At 40.5% G+C, this 21,110-nt stretch overlaps 1 protein-coding gene across 1 annotated transcript in view; it reads right to left on the bottom strand.

Moving 5' to 3' along the window:
* scai (suppressor of cancer cell invasion) overlaps window positions 1-21,110 on the bottom strand; it is a 36,935-nt gene that overhangs the window by 10,157 nt on the left and 5,668 nt on the right. The window contains exons 3-11 of the mRNA XM_061077671.1: window positions 18,839-18,934; window positions 18,661-18,747; window positions 18,042-18,140; window positions 17,677-17,773; window positions 16,071-16,169; window positions 15,777-15,929; window positions 11,608-11,709; window positions 8,292-8,393; window positions 4,470-4,548 (exon numbers count right to left, since the gene is read on the bottom strand). Of these exons, the coding sequence (XP_060933654.1) occupies window positions 4,470-4,548; window positions 8,292-8,393; window positions 11,608-11,709; window positions 15,777-15,929; window positions 16,071-16,169; window positions 17,677-17,773; window positions 18,042-18,140; window positions 18,661-18,747; window positions 18,839-18,934 (914 nt within the window). The remainder of the gene's footprint in view (window positions 1-4,469; window positions 4,549-8,291; window positions 8,394-11,607; window positions 11,710-15,776; window positions 15,930-16,070; window positions 16,170-17,676; window positions 17,774-18,041; window positions 18,141-18,660; window positions 18,748-18,838; window positions 18,935-21,110) is intronic.

Here is a 21,110-nt window from a genome sequence, read left to right as displayed (position 1 = left end):
CAGATTTAGTGAATGGTCCTTATTTCTGAAAGGTGTGTACATGGGTATCGCCTTGCTTGGGGCATCCAGGGCTGAACCCCAAACCCTTTTTCTTTGGCCCCAAATAACCGACTACACATTCGTAAAGTAGATGATGTCTAATTAACCAATGTCAACTCTCAGGTTTAAATAAAATAAAATCGAATAAATAAAAATCGGTTTAGTTGCACTTATATGGCACTTACATGTTTGGCTTTTTTTAAGCAAATTGTACTCACTTGATTCTTGCTGTTCTGGTTTAGCCTCATGTAGGGCTGCTCGATTTTGGAAAAAATCATAATCACGATTATTTTGGACAAAAACTAAATCACGATTATTCAAACGATTATTAATATGTGCCCTTATTTTTTTAAATGACTAACCGGAAGTACCAGTCACTTCCGGTTCCGGTAAACACCGATTACGGCTGCGTGTCTTATTCCTCCGTGAAACCATGCAGGATATCGGTGCCTGGTTATTCAAACCCTTAAAGATGGCAACATTCTCCATAAAAACACTTTGTAGCGGGTCCGGTTTGAACAGCCCGGCGGCTGCGCACTGTAGAGCGGATGCTGCACGGCGCGGCCGCTACACTGTGTGGTGCTGCTGCTCGTCAGATTCGAAGAGTCGATCAGACGGAGCTGCCCTCCCTCTGCCGTTTTCCACTCGCGCTGTTTTTTTAAATACCTCCGGTCCCCACACACACAGTCTCCTTCACTTCACAGCTGATTGAGAGTGAGTGCCAGTCAGCGGGGCCGCGCTGAATGCTCCGGGGGAGGGACTGAAATGCGCATGCGCGTCTCTTTAGAAAAAAATGCCAAATAATCGTTTCAACTCGATTATAGTAGTTTGGAGATCGTTTGACCCCATAATCGTAATCACGATTATATTTCGATTAATTGAGCAGCCCTAGCCTCATGGTTGAATGCACTTATTGTAAGTCGCGATTCCGATTGTTATTCCATCTTTCACAGTGCTGTGATGTTTGCCATGCATTCTAGGACTACTCAAACGGACAGGCTGTTGGGTGGTGCGTGACAGTCACGAAGACAGGTCCTGGAAAATAGCTACGTGTCCTTGGAGACATGTAGCCTTTGTTTGCAATAATAAATAGTTATCGAGTTTAGGAATCCATAAGCAGATCGGAAATTAAATTTTTTATATGGGTACCGGGTACTTGGTATTATGGATATGGTTTTAATTTGGAACCGAATTTGGGTCTCTCGGTCTCACATCTCAGTCTATGTATATAAATACAAAATAAATACACAAAATCTGGTTAATGCCTTTTTTTTATTGCTCTTTTCATTCCAGTGTAAACTCAACTCACCAAAAATTTATGATGGGCAATAGGAATATATTCATTAGAAAATAAATAATTGCAATGCAAATGTATAAAAATAGTAATAGAAAAAACATACTTTGTGTTAATCTACTCATGCATGCTTACGTAACCACACTATTATCTGTGTGGTACTGTATGACGGTTCCAGAGGAACAAGTTCCCTGCTTCTACTTATAGGTTGATAAATAAAGGGCGGCTGTGGCTTAGGGGTAGGGCAGGTAGACCAGAAGGTCGATAGCTTGATCCCCAGTCTTTTTGGGCAAGATGCTGAACCCTGATTTGCCCCTCATAGAAACAAAAAGCTGCTAATAGATCTACTGTATGAACGTGTGCGAATGGGTGAATGGCAAACTGTACTGTAAAGCGCTTTGAGCATTATCAAGACTAGAAAAGCGCTATATAAATACAAAGATAAGATAAGATAACAACCCCTGTAAAATTTCAACAAAGCAGTTCCGGTGGTACGTTTCATAGACATATACAAAAATCATTAGGTAATACAAATACGGTTTCGCTGGTCTAAAGAGCCATGTTGCCAGAAAATATAATGCTGATATGCTGCACAATGGTACTCCCTGTTGTCATCCGCAGGCTCTCTACTAAAAAAATCAACCCAGTAATGGGAGACGAGTGGTGGTAGATCCTCTCACAGTCTGAAAGGGGTATCCCTACAGTTACCACAAGTACATCGTGGCAATCCAGCCAAAGGTGGTCACCATGCCTGCGCTGTCAGCTCCCTGTGCTCCTCCAGGCTCATCTCTTGAATAAGTGTCTGAAGACATAAAAAAAGGAGAACCAGAGATAAGGCTTTATTTTTAGCACTAAACTATGTTAACTATATGACAGTGTCAGTGATTATTAGGGGTTGTAGGCTGTAACCTTAGTTTTATCACTACCAACAAGTGTTTTAAGATATTCCTGTAACATACTATCCCTATATAGTCTTGGTTTAATTATGTTCATTGGTGTCTCTAACGTATTACAGTCAATGATTAATGTACAATTCACAGCTAACGGTACAGTCACATTACTCAGTAATATGTAAACAACTGCAGTATAAACACCCATGTGCATTGCATTGGTCTTGTTGATATCATGCAGATCACTGAAGAATAAAGTAAAAATTGTTTTATTAATAAAAACCTGTGTACCTTAAGTTCAGTCCTTCTGCAGGGGTTCAATCTCTCCCCCTCCTGCTCCTCCTCACTGCTGCTGCTGCTGCTACTCCGGGAGCTATCCCTCGTCTGTCCCTCACAGATGGTCTGCCCCTGCCTCTTCCTCATCTTTTCTCTTCACCTCAGTACAGCTCTCAGCTGTTTCAGTCTGTAAACGAAGAAAACATATGTCTCCTGCTAACGCCGTCTCGCTGTTATCACACTATACTAATTTGTTTATAAATGTTAGCTTGCACTAGCATTCAGCTAATTTAGCTACATAACATCAGTAATAAAGCACTACCACGGCGCGGTCACATATTTTCTACATGTAAACTATCAACTACAGTTTACATATGAAATACACAAATACAATTTGTAAATATATTGGTCTAAAGACACCTCATCACCGTAGGGGACTAAGCATAATGTGGTCATCTGCATTTTGACGCAGGAAAGCCACCGTATCTCTCCTCCTGCTCAGGGAGGCAGGGGGTAAAGTAAGGAATATTACATTTGTTGCAATGTAAACTTCACCACTAGAGGCTTCACACTCAACCTTTAAGTGGTCATTTTTGGTGGTTCACACACATCATACTTTAATGATCTCCTCCTTGAGGATAAATCAGAGTTCAAATTTGTTCAGGGCAATCTAAACATCTTTATGAAGGATAAGCTGTGCTCTAGTGAGTTTTCGTCAGAGGGTGTGTCCATGGTGTTGAATGAAATGTCAATGTTTTGCTGTGAAACAGGAAGTTGTAACATCTGCACCAAGTTATGCTCTTCATGCGGTATTGTTATACGGCATGTCCTTGGCATGGCATCAAAGTTTGACGTGTTGCGTTGAACGCAGGAACCTCTTCCAACTTGACTATATATAGTCCAATCTGCACAAAATTTTACAAGACCAGAACCAGCTGAAATTTAGTCCAAAGACACTTAAGATTGTGATGAACGTTTTTGTTAATTACCGTTTGACTCATGAAACCTGGCAAACACATTGGAATGCTAAACATTTTGTTCCAATATGGGTTTTGCATATGGTTGTGAAAAAATGGCTCGATAACGCCCCCTGTAAAATTCAACAAAGCAGTCCCGATGGTATGTTTCATAGACATGAACAAAAATCAGTAGATTCATGTATCATAACAAAGCAGCCCCGGCAGCAATTTCACCTACTTTTTTCAAATCGGTAGGTATATTTATCATGGCCGGACTTCCAAAAAGTGTCTTGAATGCATACTCTGTAAACTTCAAATTTGTTCAGTGCAAAGAAACAACCTCAACAACAAAAAGTTCAGGTGCTAATCGTAAGCAGTCTTTCAACAGCTTTTAGCTTTTATGCTGCAGCCGCTGGAACAGTCTGCCAGAGGATCTGAGAGCAATTGTTGCAATGTTAAAAATTAATCTTAAAACCTATCTCGTCAGTCTTACTTTTGACTTAATATAGAAAAGTCTTGTGGACATTTTTAGATTTAATATCTCTTATCATTATAACTACTTATTCTTACCAAAGGCTTTTAACTTTTATTTAACTGATTTTGATTATTTTGTACCAGCTCTTACTATATACATCTTCATTTTACTGCATGCATTAGTCTCAAATGTTTTTAATTGTAAAATTGCTTCTTTTCTTTGCTCTTCATTTTTTAGATCTGTGTTTGTTATATTGTCAATCAATGTGAACCACTTTAAGCTGCACTAACCTGAATGAAATGTGCTATATAAACAAAGTTTGATTGATTGATATACCTTTTACATCTCTTCCTTAACAACGCAGATTATCTATTTGTACAATGTGCATTGGTGTTTAATAACACCTTACAGTGAAATCCCAGGCAAGGTATCTTTTGTTCTTTTGACACAAATAGAATCAATTGAAACTGTTTGGTGGCAAGTCATATCAAAAATTTGAATATTACAAGTGTGAGGTCTAGCAAATGGCATTTTACCTTCATAATCTGAATGTCCCACAGGAAATATTCCAGTTGCTGATAGGTAAACAAGCAGAACACTGTTGGCAGGCAATTCCTAGAAGTTAGAGCAATGGAAAAGAAGATTATATGAATGTAACATGATCCAAAGCAAAAACATTTCTGATGCGCTAGAATGTTAATATAATTGTCTGGCAGTTGTTGTATTTACAACATTTATCAACTCAATGTTCAGTATTTACTGTCATTAACAGACATCTTGTATAAATATAAATTAGTATAAGCATCCGCCAGAGTGAGATACTGGAAGACATGAGCAGTATAAACGCTGAACACAATACACACAGAAATCTCTCTTCTCAGCAAAAACTAGCTATGATTATCCTTAACTAAAGCTACAGATTGCCTCTCGCTGAATTCACAGCAACGGGATGTAAAGATCTTGATGTACACACAGAAACACTGATAACATTCACTATTCTATTTACAAAGGGTGCTCTGATTTACCGGCCACCGATCTGTAAAGGTGATCTCTATAAACACGGATCAGATGAGACAAAACAAACAGCTGTCACTCATTAAGTGCAACTCTCAACGGAGATGAGGAGGGATTGAGATGGCTCACTTTTTTTTCTGTAAATACTTTTGTATTGTAACTTAGGTAGTTATTTGATGACTACACAACGTCTCTCCGGAGGCCAGGCATGTGGGCAACACCACACATGTATTCTAGCACCAGGAACAGGGGCTGCAGACGTCTGCCTCACAGCCGATGAAGAACCCAGAAAAGGTGCTGCAGGCGTCGACCTCACCCGAGATGAAGGACCAGGAGCAGACTAGGTGTGGAGACCGGAACATGCCATCCATCCCAGCCAACGGGTCTACAACCGGAGTTTGGCCATACGAAGGAAATCCCAGTTGGGCGGGACGCAAAGTTAATTTCCTTGGCCGTTCGTTTTGATACCGCCTCCGCAGAGTCTCCCTCCTCCCTTCTCTGAGCCCAAGTACCCCCGCCACCCTGGACCTTCCACTCTTTCTCTCCCACCTCCAGGGCCTTAGTCCTCCAGCGCCTCTCCGCAGACAGCCTCTTCACCCCAAAGCAGAGGTACCCATGCAGCTGGGGAGGATGAGGCTCACCCCTGCAGAACGTCAATGCGTTTCTTCCAGAGGCTCTGAATCTACTGTGGACAGGACAGACACATTCTAGCCCAATGTCCTGTTCTGACAAAAGAGCAGGCTCATCAGTCAACAGAGGGGGCATTGGTGAGCCATTCATCTATAGTTTTAACTTATAGGTACTGTGTCCTGGTCACAAGTTTCCTTTCCTCTTCAAGTCCTAGTAGACTCTGATGCAGATGACACTTTTATTGACAGATTTAATTTCGAAGTCTCAAGAACCCTCTGAGTACCTAACTGAACCAAAGGACGTGTTTGCCCTCAACGGGAGGTTTCTTGCCTGTGTCACTCATCATACTGTCCCAGTGACCCTGCTACCTTCTGGTAATCATCACAAGACTATTTCATTTTCATCATTCTATCACCTACTTCACCGCTAGTGCTAGGTCTCCCTTGGCTTAAGCTCCACAACCCAGACATAGACTGGTCTACCTCTTCCATTAACTTTCACACCAGTTCCACCCAAACCTGTTGATCTCACATCCGTCCCCACTGATTATCATAACCTCCAAGAGGTTTTCAACAAGGATTGTGCTTGTTCCCTTCCACCTCACAATAGGTGATCGAAGTGTCTCTATGATTGTGGCTCTTCAATCACTCCAATCTGCATTCTTTTCCTGACGGCTCACCCCAGCAGAGAGCAATTATGATCTTGGGAACTGAGAGCTGCTGGCGGTGTGGTATGGACTGACCAAAAAAAACTGTCTTCCATCCGTTCCTCTCGCAGGCTCAACTCACGCCAGGCTCGATGGGCTCTGTTCCTGGGCCGGTTCAACTCTAACGCTATTTCAGGTCAGTTGGCCCCTCCGGTTTAGTATTCGTCAGAGGCAACTATCCTGCCATCTTCCTGTGTGGTGGAAGCAGCCATGTGGGAGATTGAAAGAATGGTCCAGGAGGCCGATATGATCAAGGTTGTCCACCGGACCGGGTATTTGTGCCTGTGTCGGCGAGATCTCTGGTTCTCCAGTAGGGACAGGCTTCCAAGGCTGCATGCCATTCAGGTTTCCATTGGACTCTGGCTCTTCTACTGTACACTAACGCTTCTGGTGGCACTCCATGTCTGCTGACACTAAGCAGTATGTTTCTGCCTGTTTTGTCCGCACCTGCAGTTAGGCGTCCCACTGTTTACCTGCTGGCCTTCTTTGTCTCCTCTCATTCCTTCCCGTTGTTTCAGACAGAGGTCCTCAGTTCTCCTCCCAGGTATGGAAGGCTTTTGCCAGGCTTTGGGGGCCTCGGCCAACCTGTCATCAGGTTACCACCCACAAACCAATAGCCAGACAGAACAGGCTAATCAGGACCTGGGTACAGCCCTTGGTAGTGTTACCTCTTGTCACCTGGCTTCCTGATCCACCCACCTCCCCAGGGTGGAATATGCAAGATAGACAATGCGAGATAGACCTTGTTTTCATCCATTTACCTGGGAATATATGGATCTTGATGAAAAATCTGCTATGTTTTGGAGACTGGTTTCTATCGGTGTATCGAATTTGGTAGGGCTTGATTGAATAAAGCGCACTGTTGAACCTTGGCAAATACTGTAGATATACTGGTACTCTCCATTCAAAAGGAATATCTTTTGGGAATGAATCAATCAATATGCCATTGTGTAAACCTAAGATTGAGGAGAATTTTTTTTTTCTTACATTAAAGCCAATATACGCTCTCCAGAGAGTCACAGAACTTAGAGCCTGGTCCCTATGCATTCAGTTTAGATGGTTTGCAAAATAATAAGACCGCCCAAGCCGAATTCAAGTCTTATTTGATGGTAACTGTCATAGCAATTAACCCATTTTATCCCTGAATGTTGCTTATATGCTGAAATAAAATAATTATAGCAGAAGTCCTGACAACCTCAAAGCCAAAGGAAAAGTGTATTGTTATTTTGTCATCGTGCATCACAATTTTGATTCTCAGTAGTGAAGTCAAAGCTTGATCCCTCTTGCAGCTCTTCAAATAATGCTCTGATTAATTAATTCTAAGTAAAAAACAAGCTGCATGTATGTATTCACTTATGTATTAATTTAAAACTACAGACAAAGGGGCGGTACTTCAGACAGCCTATTGCGAGTGTCTTATTGGTAAATGGCTATTATGAGATTTAAGGTATTTATTATGATTGAACTTTTAGAATAACCTTGATATGTCAGTGTCCTTTCTTATGTGTCTATATAGATAAAGTCTCCAGTTAAAATGTTTTGCTCATTTAGGGATTTTTTTTTAGCCTGTCAAAAAAAAACGAAACAAAATTATCGTAATTTCTACTTTGCATGAAGGAGTGATATAAGTGTGAAGCCGCCCTCTTTCACGAAATGTTCACAACTCTCAAGATCTACTTTCAGCTTGATTCTTAAGATACTTATATATATAGGCTCCAACAACAGTTATAATGACTACAATCTTATCATAAATATTCTCTCAGTAAGACATACCTACTATATACATACGTATTATATATGTATAGACATACATATTATCTTTGTAATAATATAATATAAATAGTATAATAGCAGTAGAAATATACGTATCAGAGTACTGACAATTTCACAAACCAACTTTGACATATATTGAGTATTTCACCTCTTAACAACCTTACATGTCCAACAATAAACCATTTAATTTAATTGATTTTGTCAAAAAAAGGCTATGTTAAAAAGGAATACTGACCTTAAAAGAGGCAGACAAAAAAGTAAAAAGCTGGCTGAATGTTGGCTTGTACAGCAAATACTTGTGAGGGTTTTCTCGTTTAGCTGGCTTCTCATTGGGTTCCTGTGGAGAAATATGTTATATTATTACTGTTCATATTTCAGTTCAAGTATATGCATATTTAAGGGAAACTGAAACGGTAAACAATTTTCTATTATAGACTACTGTAGCAGGCCTAACATGGGGGGACATACAGGTAGGTGCTACCCAATGTCCCTGTGAGACACTATCATTTATGAGACACATTTTTACTGTTACTTTGTTTGGAACGTCCTTCTCAGAGTCATGGCATGAGATAGTTCAAACTATTGCTGAGCCTCCACACCTACTCTGGGTCTTCCCCATGGTGTCCTTCCCGTTCATGGGGCATTAAAAACCTCCATAGGAAGCTACCCAGGGGTCATCCTGGTGAGATTCCCGAACCATTTAACTGTTCTCTTTCCACTTAAAGAAGCAGAAGTTTACTCCAAGCTCGCTCTGGATGTCCAAACTCATTACTCACACATACTCATTGCTACACATTACTACGACCCGCCTGTCCATCTGGTGCGCCATCTTCCTCTCACTCTTGAACAAGACTCTGAGACACTTTTATTCCTTCATTTGTGGCAGCAATCCATCATCAAACGTTTTCTTTAATGACTTTCTCAAACAACAACCTGAATTTGTCTATTCTTACATACTGGAGGATTAAGAAGCATACATCAACCACCACTACAGCATGTGCGCACCAATCCCATTTCCCCCCTTGGCCCTACCCCTACTATAAAAACAAATTCTTTAACACAAATGTTGTCTTCATTAATGTTGCATAAGTGTGAATTTTGCCAACCTCTATATTGTCAAGAACTCCATATCCTTCAACATTGGTAATTACTTATGTGGTAATTTTGGTTATAGTTATTAATTTAATTATTAATCAGAGTTCCAAATTTGTATTTATTGAATACCCAAAGGCACGCCATTTAATGATGTCACGCTTGAGGTATAACAATCACAACAGACTTAATGTGACCGTGAACAGAGAAAACTTTGAGGAGAGGTGGGTGGAAAAGGGAAAAGAGAGGGACCAGGAACAATTTTGTTACTGTCATATTATGGCTGTGTCAGACTGGTTGTTACATTTAAAATAATAAAAGTGATATAAGAACATGTGAAAATGTGAAACATTACACTGTCTGCTATTCCAGAGGTACGGTTCCTGATCTCAATGCAGCATTGAAGAGGTGTGTCAGCCACGACAGCTGAAAACATCCAGAGCCATCTGCATCTCAGGGCAAATCTCATCCAGACATGGCACCTTGCCACTGGGGAGCTTCTAAACAACCTCAGCAGTCTCTGCCAGAGATATGTGTGATGCTTCCCCCGAGTCTTCTGTCTCTGCCTTCTTCTGTCTCTGCCTCAATACATGTTGGCTACTGAAGAAAGGCCAGGAAGGCCAGGTACTCCAAGCTGTTGTTTCTTGCATAAGTACTCACAACAGCCAGAGTCTTCCCCTTGGCAATCTGGATCCCCAAAGAGTCAACCCATTCACTGTCCGGGAAAACTCCAACATAGCTGTGCTCCACCAGGATCTTGTGAGTATCCCCTTTCCTGCCCGATCACCCTGGGCTTCTCAAGAGAAGGAGAGTTCAGCTCCTTTGCTAGAGTTTGGTTCTGCCTTCCACGCTGGTCATTAAGGTGAGGCCGACTACATCATTCTAGTATTGGTTTACCTTCGCATAAGCTCAGTTTCCCTCTATCCTGTGGCTTAGGCGTTAGAGTGGTCGATCTCAGTCTTCCCCATTCTTCTTGGGCAGGATACTGAACCCCAAATTACTTCTCATTGAGATATATATGCTGCACAAACAAAATTCATCGAGCACTGATTCCATCCCACATAAATAACCATCCAACAGTATCCACCTCCAGCTATTCTGCAGAGTCCTATTTAACGCGTGTCCATGTTCTTTTGTGCATGGAACCTACAATCCATGGACTTTGCTGCTATTATTACTGAAGCACAGTGTAAGTTCAGTCAGGAAGACTTAACCTGTTTATTGATGAGCTGACTGTGGGTGTTCCTAAATGGCCAATCAGATCTGCCACGGTCTCTTTCAGCTAATCATTCAGCAGCTGTCAAACTTTAAAACCCCTCTCATCTCTTCCGCAATCAGCTGTCATTCAGTGACGCAAATAACCCTCTCCACCCCAATCTCCTCCAGGTCAGACGAATCATCATCACCTCATAAGGATCCCTGACCTCAACTGATTGTGATCGTATGTATAATCCTGTATCATGTTGGCAGTAGGGTTGGGTACCGAGAACCGGTTCCAATATGGCAATGGTTCCAATACAACCGGTACCTAACCAGACCAAAATGCAACGCAGATACCAATCCCTAGTTGTCAGCCGATCATGGATCACGATGATGATTGCCGACAGTGTCAGTGGATCATGATGATGGATTGTGGATTACGGCATCTGATCCAGCACTAAATTAAACAAGACTGTCTGACACAATATACCTATTCCACATGGCATCCCTCATATGTGACTCTTCCTGAGGTTTCTATGTTTTTTTTTAATAGTTTTTCCTTACACTTGTTGAGGGTTGAGGGCAGGGGATGTCAAACTTTGTGATGCCCAATGGTCAATGTTCGTGAATATGGGCCATCCAAACAATTTGATTGACTAATTGAAACACCACCAGTGTCTAGTCCCCAGGAGGGGAATTTCCTGTTCTACGCTCTGCTTCACCCCCTTCTAATCCTGATGACATCACACAGGTGTCTAAAATGCCACAGACTATAACATTCACATTACTTCTGTACACTTGTAAAATAAACATTGTTAAATCGTGAATCAAGTCTCTCCTGATAGAAATATTCCTATGCCCCTCAGAATGGAGCTGTTGAATACTTGCTGTAAATAAATCGGACATTTTTCTTTTTAAAATAAATGTTGGATTCACCCTGACCCCAAGGAACTGTGTTCAGAGTCAATCTGTGAGAGATTTTTTTTACTTTTAAAATGCTAATAATTAGACTTCCATCATAAGCTAGGACAGATATTATTTTGGGGAATTTAATATTCATGCAGATTACTTTTCTTGACAGCTCATTGCTCAGTTCAGTCTTATTTTGCACACATAGATTGTATGGTTAAATCCTTTAACTCCCAATATTTATCAGTTTTGGATAAGGTGTCTTCAATAAAATAAAATTTAGCCACCATCTACTTATAGGTAATTTCATAGGTATTTTTTCAAAGGATTTAGAAAAACATGACACTCACCAGAGTTCCTTGTTTGGAGGTCTGTGTAGCTAGGTTAATAGGTTCCCTCTCCAAAGCTTGTAGCATGCGAAACATGTCAATGGTTAACTCACTGAACTTCACCTAAAAGAGGAGGGAAACAAAACTGATGTCAACTGACTGTTGAAAGATTTGTGAAGTATCAACATTTAAGGCATTGCTTTTTTAAATGATCAACATGCAATGAAGAAAAAGGAAGTTATGACAACTCATAATGTGACTCAGTGTGTGTATGGTCTCTGTGTGCCTGTATGCAATCCCTAAGATGTCTGCACATGCTCCTGATGAGTCGGCAGATGGTTTCCTTTTTCATGGCCTCAGACAGGCCTCTCTCTACTCATCCTCCTGGATCTTGGTGTTGCATTATGACACCATTCATAGCAGGATTCTATTACAGAGATTGGATGTTATTGTGATAAAAGGAACAGCATTGGCTCATGTTAACAATGACTCTTCCATGCACCCAAAAGTTAGCCATGTAGTTGTACAAGGTTCTGTGCTAGGACTAATACTTTTCCCTTTGTATATGCTTCCTTTAGGGAATATTAGCAGAAAGCCCCATATTAATTTTAAATCTTACGCAGACCCAACTATATTTAACTATGAAGCATGATGAAACTAATCGAAGTTCGAAGAAAAATACCCTAAAATTCACTCATTATCTACTCAACACTATGCAGATGGAGGGTTAAGTGAAGTGTTTCAGCGGTAAACAGCGTTGCAGCCAAATCGAATGCAATTGAAGTAACTGGGGACAGATTATTCGAAAGTAAACAAATCTACAAAAACAAACTGCCTGAAACAGCATAATTTACACCATGTTCTGTTCATATGATACCCTCTTGGCACGCACACACCGCACACAAGCTAACGCCCAAGGGTACGCACGTGCTACGTCCTAAAAACATGGTGAAAATGATGCCGTTTCGAGTGGAATTCGAATGTTGGGTATAACGGACACTTGTATGACACAACAGGAACAGTTAAAGGCATATTTTGCTTTCGATCTGTATGTGGACTCAAACACTTCACCCACCCCTCTATCGGGATAGTGGTGAGTGGATCATTTTTCAGTGAGGTATCTTCCATCTAGGTCTGGATGACCTTTTTGTCTTAAAAAAAACTGAGTTCATTGCACTTAGCCCTAATACCCTCTGTGAAACATTATCTGACTAGATTGTTATTTTTGGAATGACGTTAACTTGGCCCTCCATTTTAAAGAACTCATGGCATGTCATTTGAGTCTCTAAAACAGCATGAACGGTACTATGAAATCAAAGGGGTTCCTCAAAAGAATGCTGAAAAATTACTCCATGCATTTGTTACCTCTAGACTGGACGACTGTAATTCTTTACTATTTGAATGTCCCTAGTTTCTTGAAAAGCCTTTGGTTTGATCCAAAATACTGCATCAAAAGTACTATCAGGAGCAAATTACTTTGTAAAGTTGTTTTCAGACATGACCTGCAGAACTCTGGAGAATTGGATAAAGACTTTTCTGAGGTTCTCTGCACAGATGCATTCACAACAGCAGCAAGTACTTCACACGCTCCTGTCCTGTGGAACCAGCTGCCAGTTGGGGTTCAGGTGGACCGACACCTTCAAACATCTAAAGGAGACATATTATGCTCTTCCAGCCTTTCCCTGTACTCTAGTGGGTTATATATCCTTCACTCATTTATTATTTTTCCTTTTATATTTTTGGAGTCAATCCTGGGTGGAGACGGCGCTCTCCAAAGGAGGCAGGCGTTTTTAAAGGTTTCGGCCGCTGATTTGGTGCCTTAGAAATCGCATTGAGTGTCAGACCGGAGGGAACGACACGGAAGTCCTTCACATTGCCACACTATGACCCGTTGTCTGCAAAGTTGTCTCCTGGGTCTAAGTTAGATGTCCAATTTAAGCTACGTTTAGCTCGCCTTCAGATGGAGAAGGAGGAGCGAGAACAGGAGTTTCACCTGCAGAGCAGGGAGTTGGATAATATTTTATTTAATTACTTTAATAGTAATTTAAGATTATCCTAATAATATCATTAGAGAGATCAGTAAATGACAGCAGCACTCAGGTGGAACGTTTCGCACGGGAGCAGTTGCACCCCGTACTGTCTCTTTGGGGGTAACGTCCGCCCACATGCCAGATGCAGTCTGGATGAGGAACTGAATGCTCCGTGTTATCATTGCTGCTACATTCATCCTGTATTATACAAGTTAGTAGTGGGTGAGAGTCACCTACGTTAGCTCCTAAAGCTTCCCATGATCACCACGGGTGTCACTGAGACATGTTGATGTTGTTTTGATTGTCTACTTAGACTGGTAAAAACTTAGAAACTCTGCTGGGCAGTGAGGCGGGAGACATTCATGCCACTAGGTGGGCGGGGCTACATTCGCCTGTATAGGTGTTTATTTTACCTGCGCTTCGTCTTGCAGGCGGGTGGCAATAGTTTATTGTTTACTTTACACAGCGTGTAGTTCAGCTCCGACACACACAGACTGTAATTAAGTAATGTATTTTTTATTGTGCCTTATAAAGACCAGTTATAAGCTGTTCAAGAGGTCTATATTGTAAATGTTTATATTTCTTCATGAGTGATAATGTGTATTAAAGGGACTCTTACCTTTGTTGCATTTGAGAATTACAGCACATTCAAATCATCCCGCCTTCCTCCAATGCCCCACCCCCTCGTTCCCATCCGCGGTGTTTTTTTGAAGAAACTTTATTTACAAGCAGACTTAACCTTCTGCCTCCGCGCACGCACGTGAGTTTTTGTTTACCAAAGCAATGGATTCGGTAAGTTATATACATTTACATTCAAATGCCTTGATGACGCGGGCCCGAATGCGCCACAAGAAGCAGACGGAAAACCTGCATGTCCATGCAGCAAACAGACAGGTCTGTCGGCCAATAAGGTCCTTCGGTCCGAAGAATTTTATTGGTTGAAGTTTTCACTAAATATTATGAGAGTGAAATAATTGTTTGTTTTTACTCCTGGTGGGTCTGTCTTGCATTTTAGAGTGTCATTACCTTATTAATACCAATTTAACCTTATCCAAAAAAAGTGTAAAAATGCAACAAAGGTAAGAGTCCCTTTAAGAGGTTAGAATTAAAGAGACACCATAATAATTGAATGTAGGTCTTATGCACTTTAAAATGCTGTTACACTCACTTATACTTGAAATTGTGTTTAATTTGAATAAGATGCAGTCCGGATGAGGAACTGAATGCTCCGTGTCATCATTGCTGCTGCATTCATCCTGTTTTCTACAGATTTACTTTGTTGCTGTGGTACCAATCTTGGGACCCGTAACATCTACTCTGTAGGACCATTGCCTAAAACCAAATCTTGGAATAAACTTTTACTCACAATGTGTGTTTCCACCTGTTTTCCTGAAGCAATCCCCCTACGATCGATAACAGCTGCAGCCGTCACTAAAGCTTTGGTCAAGTTTTTCACCACTTATGGCTTTAGTCTTTAAGCAAACTCTGCAGGCATTAGGCATTTCACACTCAGTGTCTAGCGCTTATCATCCAGAGTCACAGGGTGCCCTTGAACTCTGGCACCAAACGTTAAAACCAAATTTGAAGAAATTCCATCAGGCATTCTTTAGATATCGAGTTTTCACTTCATTATTGCAGAAGAAGCGACATCCCAAGTTGCGCACATTTAACCAACGCTGACATTTTGTCCCGACTCTGACATCTGGGTTGAGGTCATTTATAGTGTGTCAATATAAAACTTAATGTTTGAACTTTTACAGCACATTTTAACAATGCCACAAAAATACTAATAACCGTTAACATTTTGGTCACTATAATGGTGAAATAAAATGTTCACACCGTTTCATCTCCACTACTGATTGTAGTTAGAAAACATGTGATAGAACAGGAGCAGTCCATTGTACATAACATGAATCTATAAGGACATCAATTTCAATAATAAAAAAGAAACAACTGATATTCTTCATACTGTAGTGCAGTTGTAAAACTAGGGGCAATATAAAATGAAACCCTGACAATTTCATATTGTTTCTTTGTAAGCAATCTTAAAAACTAGTTTCTCCCAATAAGCACACCTAGCTTAAGTACAACAACACAACTGTGTTGATGTACATTAAGCATCAGGAACTGTAATTAAACTTTTAATTAATGGGTTAAAACCTGGTTGTTACAGTTGCCGATGATCAATGCATCTGCAAGGATGAGCTGGCCAACCACCATGCCTTGTTCCAATGGAGGTGCACTTCCTTCCAGCATCCGATTGCTGAAGACGACGACAGAATTGTTATCATTCAGTACTACCACTGGATCTGCCTGTTTTGCACAAACACATAGAGAGAAGCACAAGTGAGACAGATTCTATCCAGAAAATTACTTTTTGTATCATGCAAGCTGGATAATGAATAAGCCAAAAGATTAAGTACTGTGTTGATCAACATTTGGAGAGTTGATTACCTCCACGAAAGCTGCCACTTCCTGTAGAACTAGATTCCACTCCAACTGATCTTCTGTGTTGAATCGCTGTGTGTAATCTTCAATTTCCTCAGATAACTCCTGAAGGTAGCAAACAGAGGAGACTCCAGCTGCAATTAGGTATATTTACAAATAAGAAGACTTTTTTCCACATAACTAGCATTAGTTATTTTATGTAGGAAATCAACTTGTCTCAGTATTCTGAGTGGAAGTGGAAGCAATAATCATAGTTTTGTTTTAGTTTTTTAAAGCCAATGCATTAATTCCAATGTCGCACGGGTCACAATCTAACAAATTTATGAAATAACCTTATCCAATTTTTTATTTATTCTTCAGTAGCTGTAGGTAATTGCTATATGAACTGGGTAATCAATATTAAAAATGCAGAGGTAGATGATGACCAGAAAATTTGCTCTTTTTTCGTGTGCTTGGCTGGAGTGATGTACTTCAGTGAAGGACTGCGAATAGAGTTTGGTGCAGCTGTGTCAAATATGACCGGTTCCACAACTAACCATGGTAGAATTCCAGACGGTTAGTATTACCATGTACTTAAATTATCATTGATTACCATTGTACAAAGTTCATGGTAAAAACTGTCCTGCATCAACCACAGGGAGCAATGGTGTCCCTCACACAGGCGTGCTGGCACACATGCAGTTTACCTGCCACAAACAAAATGAGGTGAGACGTGACGCACACAGTGCAGAGTTAAATGACCAAAACTATCTTGATTCATGAACTGACATCATCAATTATAACAAAATAAATCTAATCGTCAGTTTGTGTGGAGAGACATAGATGAGCACACACAAACTCCTGTGGACAGGAGAGATGTTCTTCCTCTCGATTATGACTGTGGAAACAGGGAAAGTCATCACAAACTTAACTTGCTTCGGAGCAGGTCAGTGGTTTAGCACTATGGTTAGCACAGGTTACCATAGGTTACCATGGTGATTTACCCGACGAACCAGCTTTGTAGGAGTGAGTTCAACTTGAAGTTACCTCGATATCCACAAATCCTGAATCCGTACCTGACGAGTATTCCTTAATTGCAATGCATTCCACAGAAGCAAAACATCTCGCCCCTTCTTTATGCCTGTTAACATTACAGGTGTACAAGACGCTCTCTTTAAAAGTAGTTCAATTGTTCAAGCGGCTAAATCAAGTCAACGTCAATTGAGTCTCTCACAAGAGGGAAGCAGCTCTACTGTGACTGTTCATGACCTCTCTCACCATGCAATGACTTTCTTTCTTCAATCATAAGGAGTTTACCCTGCTGACTTGGTCTATCAAATATTTTAAATATTATGGTTGTCACAGAGAGAAAGCATCCACCACTAGGTATCTGTATGAGTAAGTTATGAGTGTTTGAAGACTGGTAAGCTTAATGGCATCTTGATGCATGATACTTCCTACTGGAATCCTACACTCTACCTTTTAAATTAAGTTAGAGATGGCCTGTCCAGCGTAGCTTAACTGCTGTAAATGTGTATCAATATTCCACATTGAGACACTGAAATTTAGCTAGGAATGACAAGATGTACTTATGGAAGGGTTCTCAAATATGAAAATGATGTTGCTTCCATACCTTAACCAAAACTTTGACAAGGTCCATCTTGTTCAGCAGTAAACAGACAACTATGTAGCGAGCATAATATCGAAGCTTCTTCACTACTAATTCTGGCCTGATAAAAGACAAGAGAGAAAAAAGATTTGTCAAGTCAAACAAATCCACACTTTATGGTTCACTTTTTAATCTCAGGATAGAAACATCTATACATTTTTATTTGTTGTACTTGTACTGTCCATGTTAGAGAAATTTAAAAAGTAACTTTGATTTGATATTTTTCTGACTGTTACCAAATCCCATGTGGAGACCCAAACCAACAATGAATATATATCCTACTAAAAAGCATTGTGCCTTCATTTCCAAAAACACTTACAGTAACTTACCTGTCCTCTTTATTGACCTGAAAATAGTAGGATCGCTGACGAATGGCTGAGTAGAATGAAAACGCCTCATTCAGGTAACTTGTTTCTGAGGTACGAAGGCTGCCAATCAGAATTAAGATAAGATTAGAAAATGTGTAACACCTGGAGTGGAACAAATTACAAATAACAGTAAATTAAATTTGACCAATTCTATAAATTTGATTCTACAAAGTGAGTGTATACAAAATATGGGTTTAAAGAAAAACAAAAAATCTCAAGTACTATTCCCGTCCCTGGCTACCGGTCTGGCGCCCCCCTGCTTGGCTTCGGTAGAGAACCGGCATAAGGTGGGGCACTCCTGTTGGGCCTCGGGAGAGACCTGTCATGTGGTGGCGCCCACCTGGTCAGCCCTCAATATTGTGTAATGATATTTTTCCAAATAAAAATAGTAAAACCAGCTTATGTACATCATCTGGCTTATGTTTGGAAACCCATAGTCACAGGCTTTGCCACAATCCTATAAAATTATATTTTGACCAAATGTTATAGCATGACTCATGGTGTAGGCCAGGACTATATGAGGTATTAATTTCCACTTTAATCTATAATCAATCATCTATTATCACACAGTTCGACCTACTAGTAATGGTAGTATAGCTGTCCAATTTTGGATGCAACTTCCCCAATTTGCCATCTCTTCAAGCCATACCGACTGTCCAGGATCTGCCTGAAAACAAACAAACAGCTTGATCACATTTAGATTATTTGGATCATATGTAATGCATAATATATATAGAGAAATGGAAGATGGAAAAAACCTGTGCTGCTGTTGAAATTTCCATAGTTTAGTGTAGACATCAAAAGTCCGTCCAAAGTAGGATTGCCACTGCTTGTGTCCATACTGAGGAAGGTCGCTACAGAAAAGAGCACAAAAGACAATGTACTGCTGTGATCCAGGATTAAAAGTCATATAAACACAAAGAATCTGCCAAACTTTACAACTTTTAAGATAATGGATAGTTAAAATCTAGAATGTTCCATTAGGGGCACAATGGTAAAGACGTTTTAATCCAGAGAATGCCAATGTAACTCTGACACACAATTATTTAAGCTTACAAATAAATGCACTGGAATCAAGCTTCCAATCTAATGTTTAATGCTCATTACAATGCTTAAGTAATTCAAACTAACTTTTGTATTCACATAAACTGTATTTACATGACAGAGCAATATGTTCCAGTGAGCATATTGTGGCATAACATTACTGTCTAAAGTAATAATCAGGTGAAAAGAAACTGACAATTATTTGTTACATTGTCTGATATGTCAACATAAAAACATCCCTAACGGCTAGAAAGGGATTGAATGCAAATGTTAGCTGCTGTCTAATGGTAGCTCCTGATCAAGCTTCATATAGAAATCTTAAGTGTTACATTTGTCCCACTGTACAATAGCAAATAAACCCTCGTTTAGGGATGGGCATAATTAATCGACGATTGATAATTGATATGACATTATTTTGTCATCGACGAAATTCTGTTGTGTTCAAATTCTGTTGTGTTCACTGCCAACACTCAGTGTTGCCAACTTGGCGACTTTGTCGCTAAATCTGGCGACTTTCCAAAGCCTCATGGCGACTTTTTTTGTCAAAAGCTACTAGCGACAAATCTAGCAACTTTTTCTGGTGTTATTGGAGACTTTCTGGAGTTTTGGAGACTGACGTGAAAGCACGTATCGTTCTGCAGTTACTGTCCTCAACGAGCAGCGGGTGCCGCCGTGAGCCCCTCCGCCGTCCCGGAGCACTCACAGGCGGTCAGTCTCCCAGTAGCCTTGCAGGCAGACAGAGAGAGAGAGAGAGGACAGCCAAGCTCTGCGTCCTCCAGACTAAAAATGTTGCCGGTCCCAAGCCTGGATAAAGGAGGAGGGTTGGACGTAGAGCCAGCAATTCCACCCCACTTAACACCCTTTTGATTAAATTTGATATTTTACCATTTAACAATATAGTACAAAATTGATTTTGTATGTGGGTCTAGACACAGCATTAAGTCATGAAGTTATTTTGAGATGTGATGGCCTATTTCAATGGCAAGATAACAAATAAAAAACAAGAATCAAAAGAAGAATACGGAAGCGTATTGTATTCACTTGAAAAACAAAAGTTGTTTTTTATTTTATTTTATTGAGAACCTATAATTATCTCAAAAAAACATAATTTAGTTTTTTTAGTTAATGCAATACGCTTCCGTAGAAGAAAGCTCATTTGTAGTTCTAAACATATTAAGGATATTTTTTTCTCACTTTTTGTACGTCCTACAGCGACCATTACAATTATGCAAATTAGGCGATGACGTCATTTAGCGACTTCTAGCGACTTTTCGATCAGCCAATAGCTACTTTCCTTACTGAGGAGTTGGCAACACTGCCAACATTGCGAAGCTATACGTCTCCATGAGCGCATGAGGCGTCCACTGCTCTTCTTCAAGTAGGAGGTCGGAATATCCGAGTTGCCTGAACGCAGCACAGTGAGGATGTTAGCAGCTGTAGGAAGCATCCCGGAGCTATACTCTACTAGCCCCGCTGAAAGAGCAGCAGCTAGCCGCTGAGAGCTAGATAGATTTGACGGTTCTCGACCTCTCAGTCCGGTTGTTGTCACGTCCTCAATCCCGGAACCCCTCACCCAGACCCGGGTCTGTCGGGGTTCCCTTCCCCGTAGACTGAGGGTCCGTGTGCGGACATGAAGCTGAGCTTCTTTTATTTTGAATAGATTTCTAATGGATGTAAAGAAAAAGTTAAACCTCAGCTCTAGATGAACATTATAACAACTTGATCTAAATTACCAATAAATCGTGCCACAGAAAACACTTCAAGTCAGAATCTATTTTCAATCGATGATGTGACAGGGTTTTCCGTCCTTGAATCCAATTGTGTGCCCTCCTTACCCTGTAAAGGGAAACATCCAAGCTACCTCCTCTTGAGGGGAGTGATACCGTCTCAATCCCGATATGAATTACTGGCATTGCAGCACATTTGTTAAAGATAGGAATGAAACGTAGAAACACATAAGAACAATTAAATGTGTAAAAGATAAGG

Source organism: Limanda limanda, chromosome 1, assembly GCF_963576545.1.
Source record: "Limanda limanda chromosome 1, fLimLim1.1, whole genome shotgun sequence".
Classification (NCBI taxonomy): domain Eukaryota; kingdom Metazoa; phylum Chordata; class Actinopteri; order Pleuronectiformes; family Pleuronectidae; genus Limanda; species Limanda limanda.
Note: the sequence above shows the minus strand (reverse complement) of the source record. Positions and strands in the feature narration are given on the sequence as shown.